The 19,389-nt window shown below is 35.3% G+C and overlaps 1 protein-coding gene across 1 annotated transcript in view; it reads right to left on the reverse strand.

The window, feature by feature from the left end:
• MSH3 (mutS homolog 3) overlaps nt 1-19,389 on the reverse strand; it is a 143,459-nt gene that overhangs the window by 63,954 nt on the left and 60,116 nt on the right. Inside the window, exons 13-15 of the mRNA XM_074328782.1 lie at nt 11,632-11,764; nt 4,096-4,283; nt 2,908-3,076 (exon numbers count right to left, since the gene is read on the reverse strand). Of these exons, the coding sequence (XP_074184883.1) occupies nt 2,908-3,076; nt 4,096-4,283; nt 11,632-11,764 (490 nt within the window). The remainder of the gene's footprint in view (nt 1-2,907; nt 3,077-4,095; nt 4,284-11,631; nt 11,765-19,389) is intronic.

Raw genomic sequence — 19,389 nt, forward strand, 5'->3', positions numbered from 1 at the left:
TGTCCACAAAAAAGGAACTGAAAAAAAAACAACCTACAAAATACGGCCGTAAGTATCATTAGTGTAAAGATAAAATCACTTTAAAACTACGCAAAAAAAAAAAAATTCTGCTTAATTATTATTTTTCAATATTCTATGAGAAGACATACCAAGCTTTTTATAAGATAATTCTAGAAGAGCAATCTATGCCAAAGGCAAACAGAAAAATTTGGAAACACACTGGATCACTAATATTTGGGAAGGACACATCTAGTTCATAATGACTAACACAGAGCTCCACAGGAGTTACTGCCTAAGGAATGGTAGAAATTTTGAAAAGAAGACCTAACTACCTCAATGAGATCATTGGGCAGCCAGCTAGGCTAGTTTACTTAAGTAACTTGCCGAAACACTGCAGCATGGCGGCGCTGGGTTCAATATGTGCCTTACTCATGTTAAAGACTGCTACTGGTCCAGCCCTTTGGAGCAGCATATAGTTTGGAGCATAACTGTTCAATCTTTAAGTATCAAGGGTCTACCCTAAAGACCACAGCCCCTGAAGAAAGCCATGTGCAGAGCCAATATAGGATGGAAAACACAGTGAGAGTCAGGAAAGCCCAGACAGACTTTCCTGCCTGTTAAATCCTTGGGTCACTTCCTCAGGTAGTAGGTGCTGATCCTGTGTGTCTGTTTTCTTTCAGTGGTCCTAGGTTTTCAGCCTGCGTTTCTCCTCAGAATTGTCACCAGATAGTAGTTTTGTTCTCCTCTACACTGGTTATGGAAGAGGAAATTCTCTATTTCCCTTTACAAACATTCTAAGAATGAGCAGACAGGCTTTTTGTTTAAGGAATTTATTGCTAAAGGAAAGGAAAAATAACTAAAATTAGAAGTTAACATATATTTCAGAAATCTTAGAAAGATCTCATAGCAACTTTTCCTGCTCTATAGTTCCTGACTTTATTCGGTGTTGCTGTGAGACGTCTGCCTTAATTTGTTCTAGCAATCTCTCATATTCCTCTCCTGGGATCCAATTCTGTCTTGATTAAATGTCAGATCCTGTTACTCAAACTATTGCCTGTGGTATCGCTGGCCTGGCATCATTGCTAAGTTTGCTAAGATTCTTAACTCACCCTCAAAACTAGTTTCTGTTTTCTCCAACACCACATTTATCCCATTCCTACTCTCCTTTTCTTTCTCACTCTCTCTTAAGAATTTTCAACATTTTTTTTTTATGTAGAAATAAGATTTAACAGAGAATGCTTTCCACATCTTGAACATACTAAGCAGATACCTGGATATGCTGCATGCTATGAATTAATAATTTTTTCTAAAGATTTTCTCCCAATATTTCTTTCCTTTTCCTGAAGAATAATAATACCTATCAATACTGCCCCAAATCTAAGTGTCACCCCATATTCAGTCCATACTTGATTCAAGGTTAAGAGAGAACTCTATATATAAAATATGATAGAGACTATCACAGAAGCAGTGAATTATGTAAAGATATATAAGTTTTTGCTTTCATAATTTTCTAATAAACAAATATTTTCAGAGTCAGAGATAATAAGGTATCACAGTCAATAAGTCTTAGTATTCTAAGAAGTATATAAAAACTGGAAACAGAAGTGAAAAACAAATGTCAAAAGTAACAATGGCTTAAGAGTCTGTCAATTTATCTATTTTTAGAAATAATAATAAGATCCATGGACCATGTGGAACTGCTTTAAAAAATTATTACAAAAGTTCAGATAGTACAGAAGTGTATAAGAAGCACATAATATATAAAATAAGGGTTTTCCTCTCTTCCTCCCTCACTTCTCAGAGGTAATCACAGTTGACAGAATCTATTCTTAGTCCTTTAAATATCTCTAAATGATTCGATGACACCATTAGTACAATCTTTTAAACAGATTTTGATTATAACAATGCTGAATATTTAGAATTCATTTGGTGTTTAAATGAATAGAATCACTAATTCTCAAAAAATGGTATAAAAGTGATTCTGCATTAATGTACTATTAAAATTCTAGCGGTTTTAAAAAATCAACAAGAATTCATCCTATTAATAACTAAGAAATTTCTTGCCTCAAATTCATCACCTTAACCTAGTGAAGGTTAAGTAAAGAATAATAAGATAATTTATCTCCCTCCCCAATCAACAGTTTAAACACTTTATAAAATAATAATTTAAAGCTATAAGGTAAATAATTTGAGATAGACAGTAAAGCCAATACTTGCTCATTGCTCATATTTTTCCCTAATTTAAGATGTGGAAGTAGAATGCCTCAAGACTCAGAACAGACTAAAAGATACAACTACAGTTAAAAAGCATACTTTTTCCTGGTTCTCATTCAGATATTACCAAACATTAAAGAGACATACACACACCAATAAAACATTTAAACAGCACCCTAATCTTATAGAAAACTCACTAAGAGTAGTTTTTCACTATAGTTCTGTTTTTGTTTACTTGCTTTTTCTTTTTTAGCAGCTATACTCCTAACTTCAGAAGGAAGTCCTGCCATTTAATCACTGTTTGATCCAATCAACACAGGTGGTTCACTTTGTATCATTTCATCATCTGCGAGCAGGGACCAGAACCTAACTTCTCTTTCAAGGATTTAGGATAAATGAATTATTTAAGTTATTATCTACAATAGTCAAGGTTTTCTATTATTATAATTTTAACAGATAACATTAAAACACATGTAACATTAAGCTGCATGATTTTATCAAAAGACTAGTACATAAACAAAACACTTATTAATTCTTATCAAAACAAAGTATGACAACATATTTTAAAGGAATAAAACTGAAAATATGAAAATAATAATGTTTTCATTCTATTCTCATATTTTTATTTACATTTTAAAATAGCTTTTCTACTTCAGGAAAACTACTACAAAATAAAAGTGTGTTTGACATTACCTCCTGTCCTGATACTGTCACATACTGTACAGAAGGATTTTTCAGGATTTTTCGTATTTCTTGCAAATGTATTTGGATTTTATCAGTAACCCCTTGAATTTCATCCTTTCTCTTTTTTATTAAAGGGAAGTCAGAAAGGTCTTTGAATAATTCAGTTTTATCTCCAATTCTAAAAAAAAAGTTGCAAATACATATATTGAAACATACATATAACTTATACTAGCTATCAATTATTTTTCACAGCATGACGAAAAAGCAGAGAGGGATGGAAATCAGGAAAACTGCCTGACCCTAACTTTTATAAATAATTCTTTTTCTAAATTATATTGGGGGACAGCTTATTGGCCCATCAGCTCCAAGTAATAGTCCTTCAATCTAGTTGTGGAGGGCACAGTTCAGCTGCAAGTCCAGTCGCCATTTTCTTTTTTTCTTTTTTTTTTTTCCAGTCGCCATTTTCAATCGTTAGTTGCAGGGGGGGTACAGCCCACCATCTGATGCGGGAATTGAACCTGCAACCTTGTTCTTGAGCTCGCGCTCTAACCAAATGAGCCATCCAGCCACCCTAAATTTCTTGATTTATGGGTAAGTTTCTTAATTTCTTTGAAGACTGACAAAATTACCCTAACATCATTTTTGTTCTGCAAGTTCATGATTCCAAAGGTAAAAGGAAGAAGAGATAAAATTAAATATTTGTTGTTTGCCTATTCAGAAAATAAACACAAACGTAAATACTGTCAAATCTTCTTTCTTTTATATAGAGTTCTTTATGGGATTAATTATAAAGCAACTACTTCTTAAAGGATGACTTTGCTTCTGTAGTTTCTAAATATAAGGTAGATCATCCCTGGATGTCTAGCAAATGAGTACAAGATGCCACGTGACACCCATTTTGGGATTAACAAACGGCTACTAATTGCTCTGTCTGGACTTTATCTTTTCATCATATGATACATGAGTAAGTACTTCATCTGTCCTAGATGGTAAACTGCCTAAATTTTATACAGCAAAGTGTTACTTCGAGCTGTAATATGAAGCCTTTAGTATCTAATTACAATTCCTATTTCACACGCAACTTCTTCCATACTTCCAGTGAACCTTAAGAATCCACACGTAGAATGGCTAACGCATTAGGACAAGCAAATTCAAACATTCACTGCTTGAAAAGAAAACTAAAGGACTGCTACTTACTTGGCAGCTTGTTCATTAAGTATCTTTAGGTAATGCTCCACCGGACTGAGGAGTTCAGGAATTTCTAAAATACATGTCTGGAGCAAATCTGACTGAACGTGGGAATTAACAGCAGGTATTAAGGCTTGAAATTCTGACTCCAAGTGATAAAGGGTTTTGACAATCAAGAAGAACTCTTGGGTAGAACACTGAAAATAGAAATATTTATTATCTAAACAGCATACAATACATGAAAATAAAAGTTAATTAATGATCTTTTTAAAGATAGAATCAGAATAAAGGAAAATTTTAATTTATTATATAAACTAGTTAATTGAAATAAAGTACTGTTGATACCTTCTAACTGTTAAACCACCAATTTAAATACTTTATAAAATAATAATTTAAAGCTATAACGTAAATAATTTCAGACAGATAGTAAAGCCAATTCTTGCTCATTGCTCATATTTTCTTCATTTTAAAACATATTGACCATATAGCAAAAATATAGTAAGCAGTGTCAAAAATATAAAGGACAATTCTGGGGAAATATCTGACACATGAGAGAAAAAGGGCAAGATTCTCCCAAATATACCAAGCTCTTACAAATTTTAGATGGAAAAGACAAATAAGCCAAATAATGTCTAAATGAACTGAATATGCAGTTCATAGAAAAATAATGTCCCATGAGCACATGACTAACCCCACAATCAGGACAAACAAATTAAAAATACAGGAGAGCATTTTTCACTTATCAGAATGTCAAAGATATAAAAACTTGATAATAGCCAAGTAACACAGGGTGTTTTAAAAAAAAAACAAAACACTTTTATATATTATTAGTAGAGGGATAATTTTTTTGAAGAACAATCTGGCATATCTTCATAATAAAAAAGTACACATACTCTTTGACTAAACAATTACACTTTGAAGAATTAATTAAAAATATACTTTAACAAGTAGGAAAAAATATGTATATGAATATAAAGTGTTTGTAATAATATTCAAAAGATGAATAAAAAACAAATATCAAGCAATTGCGATCTTATTAGGAAAAATTCATACAATGTAGTACTATAAAACAGTTTAAAAATTAAGACATCTGTTCACACGGATATATACAGATTGATATGGAACTCCATAATTTTAAAATACATTAAATATATAGTATAAGTTTATACTATATACTATATATATTTACACAATAAAATTTCATTTTTAATTCTTTAAATTATATGCATTATTCTATAGAAATAAAAATATAAATAAAAAATTTATGAAAGGGTACACATGTAACTTACTCTAGTTACCTGTGGGCAGTGAGTATGTGGGGGTAATAGAGGAAGACTTTTCACTCTTTATTTTATACGCTTGTAAACAGTTGTAATTTTTTAACATAAGCATGAATAATTTTTACATTGGAGCTTCTGAAAGAGAATGGCCTGAATATGTGCATCTGATTTCACTGTATCTTGAAACTACAGTCAAATAGTGTTTTAAAAGGCATAAAACTACAAAAATAATGAGAAGAAAACAGCAAAATATCTTAGAAGCTATAAAATAAAAAAATAAGTGGAAATTGACTTAGAAGACTCAAGATATTTGAATCTTAAGCTGGCCCTGAAGAAAACTAGAATTATATAAGCCCAACTTGAATTATATAAGCATCCTACAAGACTCAGGAACTGGTGGCACAAATTATCTTTGGAAGTGGAAGCTGGAAGCGGGAAGGGTAGAAAAGGATTGGTTGAAAGTGATTTAAGAAGCAATTAAATCCCTCGATCTCCTATTCCTCTTCATGCCTCTGAGCAATGACCATTCTTCCACCCTACAGAGGACTAGTTGTATTTTCTGGGGAAGGTGAAACACAGGCTACCTGAACCAGCTTCAGGCACAGTAAGGGATAAGGGTATCACCAAAAACAAGGGATTGAAGGAAAAGCTGCAAACTGAACGTTGAGATTCCCAGTTGTTAATTCCCAAAACATTGTTAGCCAGTCAGGAGACTGAAAGAGTCCCTGGGGAATCTCACAAGCCCAAGAGGAAAATTCTATACATACTACAGCAGGGAACCAATTCTAAAGAAACTATAAGGATACCAGTAAGTGGGCCAGCTAATTCACTCTATTGTTCACCCCACATTTTGCAAGTCACATTCAGCTACACAGACCTTTCTATCGGCATTTTAGTCCTCTACTCTTAAAAAATGATCAGGCATCAGATTAAAAAATTCTAATATGAAATGCAAAGACCAAAACAATTAATCAATCAATCAATCAGTCAAATCTGAAGGGAATAGAACCTATACAGATAAAAGAAAACTTCTAAATAATAATAACATCGTCAGTTAAACAGAATATTGCAACCATGAAACAAAAATAGGATGCAATGGGGAAAATAAGAAATATTGAGAGAAGAAGAAGAAAACAAGAAATTCTAGAAATTGATTATGATATAGTGTTTCCCTGAAATAAGACCTAGCCAGACAATCAGCTCTAATGCGTCTTTTGGAGCAAAAATTAATATAAGACCCAGTCTTATTTTACTATAAGATCCAATCTTTAGTATAATATAATATAATACCGGGTCTTATATTAATTTTCACTCCAAAAGACGCATTAGAGCTGATTATCGGGCTAGGTCTTATTTTCAGGGAAACACGGTAGTAGAAATGAAAAATTCAACACAAAAGGTACTAGATAAAAGTGATGAAATTTCCAAGAAGGTAAAGCAAAAGTATAGAGATGGAAAACAAAAAAGAAAGTTAGATAATCCGTCCAGAAGATTCAATCAATTCAAATAACAGACTTGCAGAAAGAAAAAAAAAATTTTTTTTTAAATAATTCAGGAAAATTTCCCAGGACTTCAGGATTTAAGTTGCCAGATTGAAAAGACCCAATACAATGAGTGAAAACAGAACCAAATTATGGCAAATCATGGTATTTTAGATCATTTAGCGACAAAGAGATAATCTTCCAATTTCCAGAAGGGGGGGGTGGGAAGAAAAGAAAAAAAAGAAGCCACACAAAGAATGAGGAATCAGAGTAAGTTCAGACTGTTGAACAATAACAGTAGAAGCTAGCAGACAATGGAGTAACAAAATTCTAAAGGAAAATCATTTATAACCTAGGATTTTATACCCAAACTACCCAAAAATGTAAAAGTAGAAAAGAGACACTTCCAGACATCAATGTTTCAAAACATCTACTTTCAACACCTTTTATCAGGACGTTTCTAGAGGATGTACTCCACACTCCACCAACATGAAAGAATAAGCCAAGAGGAAGACATGGAATACAGAAAACGGAAGATTCAATTCAAGGGAAGAAAAGGAAATCTAAGAAGGAAGCTGTACGAAAGGTATAAAGGGCAACCAGTCCAGGTTAGATCACATCAAAAGGCTCAAGATAATAAAATTAATACAATATTTGATGAAATATTTTGAGATAGGACAATTTATGGTTTAGTTAGTAAGTACACATAGTAAGTAGCATGTATAAAATGGATTAACGCTAATATCATATTCTAGAAAGATAATTATTAAGGAATGAAGTAAATTGTGCAGAAAAATAAGAAGTTAGGTCCAACTTAACAAAAGTTGAGTTCAAAGTGTATCGTGAAGCACCTCTTCTCCAGAAGGGCCACCGTACGTGTATGCTGGGAAAGATACATACCGGAAGCTGGACTGTTTGTATAAACGTGCAGCCGAGAAGGTTTTGGCCAATAATCACTTAATGATACATTCTAACAAAAATGATGAACTAAAAATAAACATTTTTAATATAATTTATGAATAATAACCTCTTGCAATTATTGTATTTGAGAGGCAAGAAAGGGATTACTTTTTCATGCTCAGACATGATGTAAAGTTTAAGTCAGCAACAGAAGCCAACTGAAAACCACAAATGCTTTGCAATCGACTACTGAGTGCCCAAGCAGGGTTGTTTTCAAGTTTCTTTCTTTCAGTGAAGCTGGAAGAAAGCTGAGGGCAAGGGTGAAGGAGCTGCTGCTGGAGTCACTGCTGTGCAGCCCCATTCCCGGCAGCAAACTTCTCTGTGGAAGAGCCTTAGAACAGACTGACCTGCACAGGACTGGGAGACCCCCAGCCTAAGCTCCATACTGACTTTGGGCTTCTACCAGTCTGGCTAAGAAACCATTCTCACCGACAAAATTCTGGAATCACTGTCCTTTCAACATTGAGTAAGTGCTATTATCCTTTAAATGTATTCACCAACCTTAGCAGTTATGCGTCACTTTCTTACAAAGCAGTTCTTGAGTAAAGTTAATTGGTTCCTGAGACTAGCACTAGTTTCTAAGACTTGACATTGAAGTTCTATCAAAAGAAATGTTTATTTTACTTCAGTGTCAGCCTACTTGGGACCCTCTATTATTATCATCATAAAAAACACCGATTTGCGCCTATTCCATGGCACTTTCCACACAGCCATATGGTCTAGGCTTAGCACTTTCACAACATCCAAACAATGTTCCTTACCATTTTCTGAATTTCACATAATTGGCACAGTCTGTACCCAGGATATCACTCGCCATTTGGTACATACAGAAGAAGCTTATTTAGTGCAATCTAATGATAAAGAACAGACATGTGTCTGCTGGTGGGTTCCAAGAGACAGCTAACTAATCTATAAAAATTTGGTTTAAAGCATTTAGACTTTTTAATGGTTTGGTTTGTTACCATATCATTGCTAATTTTCACTTTTCAAACCAATCCTTAGGCACATTCTGTCTAAACATTAAAACAGCAACAAGGAACAGCTTCTCAATGAGTCATAAGTTCCTCTGATGAAGTATATTTTGAAATTCTAAAATAAAGGTCATTCTTGCTCAATATATTGGTTACTTTTAAAACGAATTAGATTCTCTCTTATATGTGGAATCTAAAAAAAAAAGAGGAACTCATAGATACAGAGAACAGATTGGTGGTTGCCAGTAGCAGAAGTGGGTGAAGGGGGGGAAGATGATCAAAATGTAGAAATATCCAGTTATAAAATAAATAAGTCATGGGGACGTAATGTACAGCATTGTGACAACAATTAATAACACTGTATTGCATGTTTAAAAGTTGCTGAAAGAGTAAATCTTACAAATTCTCATCATAAAAGGGAACCCTCACACACTGTTGGTGGGATTGTAAATTAAGGCAGTCACTATGGAACACAATATGAAGGCTCCTCAAAGAATAAAAATAGGATTACCATATGACCCAGCAATTCCACATCTAGGTAGTTATCTGAAGAAAATGAAAACACTAATTCAAAAAGATATATGCAACCCTCTGTTCACTGCAGCATTATTTGCAATAGCCAAGGTATGGAAGCAACCCAAGTGTCCATCAATAGATGATTGGCTAAAGAAGATATGATACACATACACACACACACACACACACACACACACACCCCACAATGGAATATTACTCAGCAATAAAAAGAATGCAATCTTGCCATTTACGAAACATGGATAGACTCACAGGATATTATGCTAACTGAAATAAGTAAGAGAAAGACACATACTGTATGATTTCACTTATATATGGAACTTAAAAACACAAAACAAATGAACAAACAAAACCAAATAGAAACAGACTCGTAGAAACAGAGAACAAACTGATGATTGCCAGAGGAAAGAGAGGCAAGGGATGGGTGAAAAAGGTGAAGGACAATAAGAAGTACAAATTTCTAATTATTAAATAAATAAGCCACTGAGATGTAGTGTACAGCACAGGGAATATAGTCAATAATACTGCAATAACTCCTTATGGTGACAGATAGTTACAACAAATCATTATGCTACACATATACCTGAAACTAATATAAGGTTATATAGATCAATTAAAAAAAGAATTAGATTCTGACCTTGAACCAGATTTTTAAAACTGTATAAATACACAAACCTTATGAAATGCAAACATCAAAGTCAATTTTAAAGAGAGGCAAGAGGCGTAACAGAAATCACAGGGGCCTGGAATGATGCTGCCCTCCTGATGCCATGGGTACTCTGACTAGCTCTTTTGATTTGCAATTGATAATTTTTCCAGCTTTGCTCCTATTTTCTCCTGAGAAAAACAAAAATCTCTGACATCTGTTAGTGAATCCTTTAAAATAGTAAAGGTGCTTGGAGATCTGTAGCTTGAAGGGAATAAAATGCAGGGACTCTCGGGCACTGGGCCAAGGATACAAAATAACAAATAGATTGACATCTACTCTCTAACCTCAAAAAAGTCAAACATAAGACTTTCAACTATCAGCACAGCCTCTGCTAGTGCCAGCCAAACAACAATCTACCAAAGTAATGCTACAACAGACACAACTGACCCCACAACCAACTCACACATTTTTTTCCTAGGGATTAGTGTTCCCAATTCTGGCTTGTTCTTTGTTTTCAAATTTAGCTGAAGCACATGGAACAGTTACATAAGTCATCTTGGGCACTGCAAGTATTCTCAGAAGTACTTATCGTTCTAGTAAAACTCTGTTGGGGAAAAGGCCTAAAAACAGTAAAGACTAATGAAAAACTGATCATAACTAAAATTTAGGCTTGTAAAAATTGTTCTACAATAACATTAGGAAATTGGCAAGGATTTACATTTGGACAAAAAATAAAATTTGTTTATGTAGGGACAACCAGGAAAAACATGCAATGGCAGTCAAAACTACTTCATCAAAAATGGTAGCATCCAAAAGAGTAGCTACTAAAAACCCAGTCAAGGACCCTGGGTTAGATACTAATTCGGTCACTAGCAAGTTACTCTCTCTCCCAGCAGCATTTTTGCTGAGGTAATGCAAGCTCCTGTAGCATTTTATATATAGACAGCAGTACGCGTAATTTCCCTTCAGTAAGAAGGTGATAAGCATGGCATTGGCTCAATCTCATTAAGTTTTTATAAGGAACAAAGGGTCTAACATAGGTGCATGACTTCTGCAACAGGCGTAACAAAAGTTTATCAGCAATTACAAATACAACTAATTGATAGTTCTTTTAAATGTTAGCCATATTTTGAAGTATTTCCCTTCAAAAGTGTGAAAACCTTGTCTTGTTATTTTTATGACAAACTGTAAAGCTTAAATGATGAAAATCAAAATAATGCTTTTAACTTACCTTCAATATCTAAACTTATTTACATATTGAGGCCATCACAAATATTAGAGCAGATTTGTCCTCTGATTAAGTCAAATAAGCTGTTCTGAGTCAAAAGAAATCAGGCATCTTTTTAAAAGTAGCTAATCTAAGTAAATCTCCTGTTTTGATGATGGTCCACATTTTGAGGCTGAAACAGAATATCCTGTATTATAACAGAAGGGCCTTTACATGTTGCTGTAGTTAACAGAAGTGGACAAACTTTACCTTTTACGATGCAAACCCTGGAGTAACCTTAATCTGTGCAATGAAAATTTCTGAGATGCTCTTATGTTATCTGCAAGATTTTACAAAATAAAATAACAATAACAATAAAGCTCTGAAATGCTTTCCTATGGTATCTAGTGTCCTCATGCTAAGGAACATTACATTTAATAGATTTGATTTCTATCATACTTACTTTTTTGTGATAAATGCTACAGAGTCCTCTCTCTATGTCGGGCAATTTACGTAGATGATTTTCTATCTGACCAAACACACTGGATTCTGAATGAAGAACTTCAGATACAGCATCAAGTCGAGCATTTATTTCCCTGTAGAACAAAGGAATAGCACTCATCAGATATGTTATGAATTCAGAATGTAGACATTACTCTAAAGCCCAGCACGTGATGCACAGCTTAGAAAAGCACAATGGAGACTAGACTCCTCCACATCTCTGGCCCTTTCCTGACCCTCATGATTTGAATCAAAGAGCAGATACCAGACAAGGAGAGTCAGGTGGGGTAGACTGGCTCATCAGGTTTTCCTTTCTTCCTGGGCCATCCACCAGGATACACTTCCCAACCTACCTTTAAGTTAGGTATGGCCATATACCCATGTTCTAGCCAACGAAACGTGGTACGGTAGGAATGATTAAGCCACTCCTAGCCCATAAACACCTCCTGTGTGATCTTCATTCACTCTCTTCCCCTTTGCCAGCTGGATGTTGAGCTCAGGGCAATTTTGTTGACTCCATCAGTGTGGGTCAGTGAATGGAGCAAAGAATCCTTCCAATTCCACATCCACTACCAATTGGATTTTACATTAGCAAGAAATAAACTTTTATTGCATTTAAACCTCTGAGATTGAGGATTTACTTGCTACAACTGCTTGCATTACCTTGTTGCAACTAGATTTTCCTCTCTGCAATAGCTAACCTTCTCAGTCAAAAAAAAAACAACTCATTCAGTTAACCAACTGTTTGATAAAAGACGTGGTGGTGGCGGTGGCAGTGGCTGAATCAATCAACTCTTTGACTGAAATGGGATTAGGTATCCTGAGCAAAGACTGGGAGCAAAGGCTGGGAATAGCTATAGAAAGTACAAAGGACATGACATCAGGAGACATGGGAGACCAGGGGTGCAGGATTTTATCAATGACTACACCCTAAGTGATAGACTACGTGGGAAGAAATGATGGGGCTCTGTCAACTAAAATGGAAACCTGACCGACTAAATATGTCCTAAATGAGATTTGGCCCATCTAGTACCTATACACACCAAAGGCCTACACTAGGTATGACAGTTATATGTGGGATTAAAGACTGAGATAAGTAAACCTATCTAGTGGATAGTAGGTCCTCAACAAATGGTTGTTGTTTTTTTGTTTTTTGTTTTTGAATGAATGCATGAACAAGCAAATGAAAGAATGAACTGACATTCTAGGGGAAAGGGAGACATCAGCTACTGAATACACATTTGTTTATCAAAGTTCTGTTGATATCACATACATTGATGTGAAAGGGCAAACCTTACATCAGAATCCCGACTAGATGACTGTTAAATTGAGTACTTTGCAATTAACTGAGTGCTTTTATCTTTAGTATCCTTATAACTATCCTGTGAGGCCATGCCTGTTCATGATATAGGTACTAATTTCAGGTCTCATTCCTCTACATTTATCTCTTGCAATAGGACAGGCATTTGGTTTAGCATGACACAGTGGAACAGTCCAGAGCTTTGTAGACACCTAGACTGGCTCCTCCATTCTCAGAATTTAAGATTCTCTCTTAAATCCATCCATTTCTCTCCGTCTCTACTGCCATTATCCTAGTCTAAGTAAAAGAGCATTTCTCACAATGACTATTAAAACAGCCTCCAAACTTTCCTCCCTACATCCACTTCTCTTTTTTCCAATCCATTCTTCACATTGTACCCTGAGAGGTCTTCCTAGAACCCAAATCTGTTTATGCCATACCTCTGCGTTAAGCTCATCGATGACTTGCTGTTAATCTTAGGTTCAAATTCTTCAAGGCAACTGATCCCTGCTTACCTCTCAAGTCTCACTTCAGACCACCTGTCACTCTCTTGCTTAGTCCAAGTTTCAGTCAGACTGAACTTCTTCCAGCATCTCGGTCACTCTAAATTCTCTACCATCAGGGCTTTCTAGTTGACTGCTCACTCGACCTTAAGACTCTTTTCCTCTTTCCTACCACCTACCAGCTCCACTTTGTTTGGCAAACTCCTAATCACCCTTCCTCTGAAAGGACTTTCTAGATGCATTAGACCAGATTTAATCCTTTGCCATTCTTTTTTTCTTTCTGTAGTGAAAATCATAATTGTGTTTACTTCTTCACTGCCTTTTCCACTAGACTGTAAGCTCATGAGAACAGAGATCCTATCTTCATTCCCACAGTTCTGGGATCACAATATATGTGCTCAATAAATAGTTGTGGAATTCAATTCAATTCCAAAGACTACATATAAAGGGAATCAAAATGAGATGGAAAAAAATAAAAAATTAAATTTTCCTTGCATAGGACTGTTGTGATAAAATAAATCAATGTTTTACCCTAATGTTTACCCAAAATGTTATACAAATATAAAGTTGTATTTTAATAACTCACTCCTGCATAAATGAAAGATGACACCAATTGGAATAGATTACGGTGATGCTACAGATGGTATGAGGACAGATAAAAGAATGCCATCTGTGAACATATAAGACAACTGACAAAGATAGCTAGTCTCTCAAAAATTTTAAAGGTTGCCATTGAAGATATGAAAAGACAAATGCAAAAGAGGTTAATAAAAATCCAAATCATACTTATGAAGTCCACCAGAAGATTTTTTTAATAGACAAAAAACTGTAAATTTCTCAGAAAGAGACTGAAAAGGTTGTGCTAAGTTAGTTTGCAATCTGGGAAAATACAAAGGTAGTGGCTTTTATTTTAGCCTAGTAACAGCGCAGGCAAAAGTATGTTCACTATGAATCATTTTGGTTTTAACCCAGCCTTCATTTGTTAGGGAAGTAATAACTCAAAGGTTAGTAATTTAGGCTGAGAACGCAGATGCCCTCAGTTCAAATCCAGGCTCTACCATTTACCAGTTATCTTAGCTTTGCCCCGCTTTCTCCATCTATAAATGAGATTAATAATGGTCCCTAACTCATAGAGCTGTTACAAGAATTCAATGAAATAATACATGTTAAGCACTTGGCACAGTGCCTGGTACACAGTAACTATTCAATACATGTTAACTGTTACCATCATCATTTTTATGATGATCATGATTGGCTTACAAAATTTGGTACATTCTACAAATAATATGGGGGAGGGAAGAAATAGTACCCAAAATATAATCTTGAAAATAACTGTGTGTGGACAGAACTTAAGACACAGACATGCAAAAAGGTATTTTGTGTAAAGTGAACAAGGAAAGATTACTCAAGAAAAGCTAGTTCTGGGAGCTCAAGTGCTAAATCTGACTGGTAGTAGTGACCTGAAGTACTATGTTAAGACTGGTTAGTAGACTGCATTGAGAAAGAATGCCATAACCAATTACAGATGTTTAACATGGGCAGGGTGAAATGGTGTGTGGTACTATCTACTACAAAACTCTCATCATTGGGGCAATTATAATTCCACTTATGTCTCTTATAAACAGAATGCAAAGGAATAAAAATGACTTCTAAACAATTTTTTAAAATAAAACAGTTTACACACCTTAGAACTGTTGTTTAATTAGCAGGAATAATAAGACTTTCCAAATAACTATAATAAAACAATATGTCAGACCGCTAGAGTAGAAAACAATTACTTTGCTGCAATCAATGAGAGATTTGGTGATTGTGACAGTCAACAAAACTGGAAGTAGCACTGTCAATTAGATGATAAAGATACTATTTCAAGATACCCTATAGAATTCTACAGCTGATCTTACAATATGATACATTCTAAATGAATGAAAAGGCACCTGAGTCATTTCATTCCAGATAACAAAAAACAATGGACTTGAGGTTCTGGGGATGACAAAGATTCTTCTTTACCACCAAACCCCATGGACTACATGTAGGTGTCACTGGTGTCCTTCACATTTGAACTGGGTGATGACGTTAGTATTTGTTTTATGTGGCTATCACTCAGAGACGCAGTGTGTGACCTACAGCTCTTGCTATTGTACGGACATGTCATTGAGTCTGTACCTGCTGGAATCTATTCATGGAGATACCTCCATAATTCTAACACAAGGTTATTTGGGGGAGAGGAGAAGTTAAAATACAAATTGATGGGGAGAGGTTGGGTTTTTTGTTGTTTGTTCTCATTTTGCTGAATGGTTTGCTCTAAAGACAGATGATATAAAATGAATAAATGAAATTTAGACATTAACACATTGGTCCTGAGACATGGCTCAACCAACTACCTGAACAGATTTCTAGTAGAAACATGAATCGTAAGTCCTTTCCTAGGGCCTAAGCATTATTACTTGAATCTATCTGGCTTTGCCTTTCACATACACCATTCATTCAGTTACTGAGTGCTTTCAAAGTACAAATTGTAGAAGGAGTGGAAGATAGAGGGTAGTTGATAGCAGAAGCAAGAAAAGTAAGCAGAGACCTGGTCATGTGAGTAATGCAGACCACATACCGTGTTTCCCTGAAAATAAGACCTAGCCGGACAATCAGCTCTAATGCATCTTTCAGAGCAAAAATTAATATAAGACCCAGTCTTATTTTACTATAATACAAGACCCAGTCCAATATAACATAACATAACATAACATAACATAACATAACATAACATAACATAACATAACATAACATAACATAACACACCTGGCCTTATTTTAGTATAAGACCGGGTCTTATGTAATGTAATATAATATAATACAGGTTCTTATATTAATTTTTGCTCCAAAAGACGCATTAGAGCTGATTGTCCGGCTAGGTCTTATTTTCGGGGAAACACGGTAGGGGCTTTGACTTTATCCTGAGAGCAATGGGAGCCAATGGCTAATGTTTAAAAGGACAGAAGAACAGTGGTAAGAAGACTGGCTAGAAAGCTGTATCAGTAATCCAGGGGAGTGATGTTAATGATCTGAACTTAGGTAGAGGAAATAGGAATGAAAAGAGCCCGTAGGTTCAAGAGATATTAAGGACGTAAAATTAATAAGAGTTGTGATAAAGAAGGGAGGGAAAAGAAGGAATAACTTGGGTAATGAGATGCACTATGAAGCCATCCACAAGTATCACGGTCAAAACCTACAGATCATAAAAGAAAGATTTTATTTTACTTATGAAGTTACACTCTAAAGAGCTATTCTACATATCTACCTTGTTGCAAATTGTAAATCATCCAAGGAGCTTTTAAGGATTTTTATTACTTGTGCTCTAATGAGGCACCATTTTTACCAATAGACAACTCACCCTTTCAGAATATTAAATAGAACAATTTTCTGACAGCTACTCTCCATTACTGGTACAGGCTACAACCTGAGTCTTTGAAAAGAACGTGACATGATTTCTGCTTTTGGTAATGGTGGAAATGGGCAATTTCAGACCATCATCCCCACTGAGAACAATTTCAAATGTCAAATGAAACACAAAAACATGTTCATAAAAGCATCAAAGCACTAACAAAATGGTAAGGAATAACTATACCAAAATCTAAAAGAAAGCAAGAGCCCAGAGAAATAATGCAGCAGTAAAAGCTACTTTTGCACTAAAGAGGCATGCCGGAAGAATCTGCTGTAAAAATGAGCTGATCTCATAGGAAAGGTAAGCTTGCGGTCTGAGTTGACATCATTTGAATGCACTAAAACATGTCAAACACTGAACTTGAATTAAGATGGTCCCAAACTGGTACTGCCACCAGGATTCTGGCAGAAGCAAGTAACAATCCTCTAGGAGAAAGCACCTTCATCCTAGCCCTCACATTATTCTTAAAAATATATTTCCAAGTACCAAAACCAGTACACAAAATGAAGTCAGGTGAGTAAGAATCAACAGAAATAACAGACAATAAAAACAGACATACAAACTACCAAGCTCTGGAGGAAGGGGAAGCCTGAATGATTAAAAATAATTAATCCAAAAGAAATCACCAAAAGGGAGCAAATGAAGCACAGAACAGGTGGGGAAATTAGAAATCAAATCAGTTATGTAATTTCATTGTTTTACAGGTGATCTTTCTTTGCTCTCTGTAAGATTTTTATCTCTGATTTAATGTCATATGATTTAACAAAACATGGATTTCTTGTTTGTTTTCTATTGCACTTTGGACTCATTGTGTTTCTAAACATAAGGATTCACTTTTTTCATGAAATATGAGAAATTTTCATCCTTTTTTATCTGTTTAAATACTGTCTTTCTATTCTAATTTTCTTCTACTGGAAATTTGATGAGGATTATGTTAGAACACCTAATTCTCAACTTGTCTTTCAATCTTGTATCTTTTAGCATATTATTGCCTCTCTGTAATACACTGTAAGTAATTTCTTCAAATATTATCCTGCATTTCAGTTATTGAGTCTATTCCTGCTTAACCCACCCACTGTTACTAAAAGTTGTATGTGGTTCTTTTCTAAAATCAAACTGAACTCTTTTGATGGTATTTTTGTTCTGTGCTCATGTTTTTTGTTTTGTTTTGCACTTCCTTAACTTGGTGGTTTGATATTTATCTTTATACCTGGAGGTCTTGATATTCTAATTCTGTTATAATTCCTGCTGATTCACACTCATGGTTGTTTCCCTATGTCTTTTGTAATTATGGTTTGTGAAAGCTCTTATGGAAGAGTTTTCCATTCAGGATTCTAGGAGGCCTAGATTGACAAAAGAAGGATTTGCATTTGCTTCCACTAGGAACACTAAAGTACAATGGGACCATTTTAAATAAATTTCACAACTTGGAAATTGCCAGACCACACAGATAGTACAAATTGGAATAGCAAACCTGAGGGAGGGTAGGTCTATGGTTAAGAATATTTGGAAACTTCCCCCTTATGAGCCTAGGCCATAACAGATATATTTCTTTGTCCCTCTCTTTAATGAGATTATGATCATTTGAGTGTCTCACATTACTATAGGTTCCCCAACTTAAACAGACACAAGGCCTTTACTCCTGTTTCCCACAAGGCTTTTTAAAACTCAGTCCTTTTGATTACCAACACCAGTGTCAACTCACTGCCATTTCTAGCTTCTTTTTTAATCTGTTCCCTGAGTCTTTCCATCTATCTATCTATTTACAAGCTCAACTATCAAAAAAAAAAAAGTTTGTTATACTTTTATAGAACATACCTAGTTATTTCACATAGAGAAACATTTTAAAGACATTAAAGCCACAGAAAATGAAGTCCTCCCACAGCATTTTGAGGGGATATATCCTGAAAATCCCCACCGATAAGAACACAGAGAAAGATAAAGCTGGAAGAGCGAAGAAGGAAACGATATATTATCTCTCCCTCCTCATTCTCTCCTGTATTACTACTCCTCGGCAGCCCAAATGAAAGGTGCCATTTACTGCTGGTCATCTGAGCCAATGTAGATATCGCTGGAGGCCCTGATCTCATAAAACAAAGCAGAGAGCAGCTACAGGTTCCTGGACATATACATTCCAAGAGATGCTAGTTCATCCGTATACAATAACAGTCAGAGCAGACATCTGGACAGGAAGCACTGGCCTCACCTTTTTCTTGGCAGCAGCCGTCCTCCATCCCGCCCTCACTCAGCGAGGGCAGAGAGATGGGGTCAACGCCAACCGCACCCAGCTCTCAGTTATGTGCCACCTACCTGTCCTACTTCCACTTCATGAGCAGTACTGTGTGTCACTGGGCTGAGTCAAGTCAGAGTCACAGCAGGTGAACACTGTGTTGGCTCATGGAACATGGGGAATCACAAAGAATAAACAGGGCTCCTAATGCACTGAATTTCAAGTTCCAGAGAGTTAAAAATGGCATGTAGT

This window comes from Rhinolophus sinicus, linkage group LG03 (assembly GCF_036562045.2).
Source record: "Rhinolophus sinicus isolate RSC01 linkage group LG03, ASM3656204v1, whole genome shotgun sequence".
Taxonomy (NCBI): Eukaryota; Metazoa; Chordata; class Mammalia; order Chiroptera; family Rhinolophidae; genus Rhinolophus; species Rhinolophus sinicus.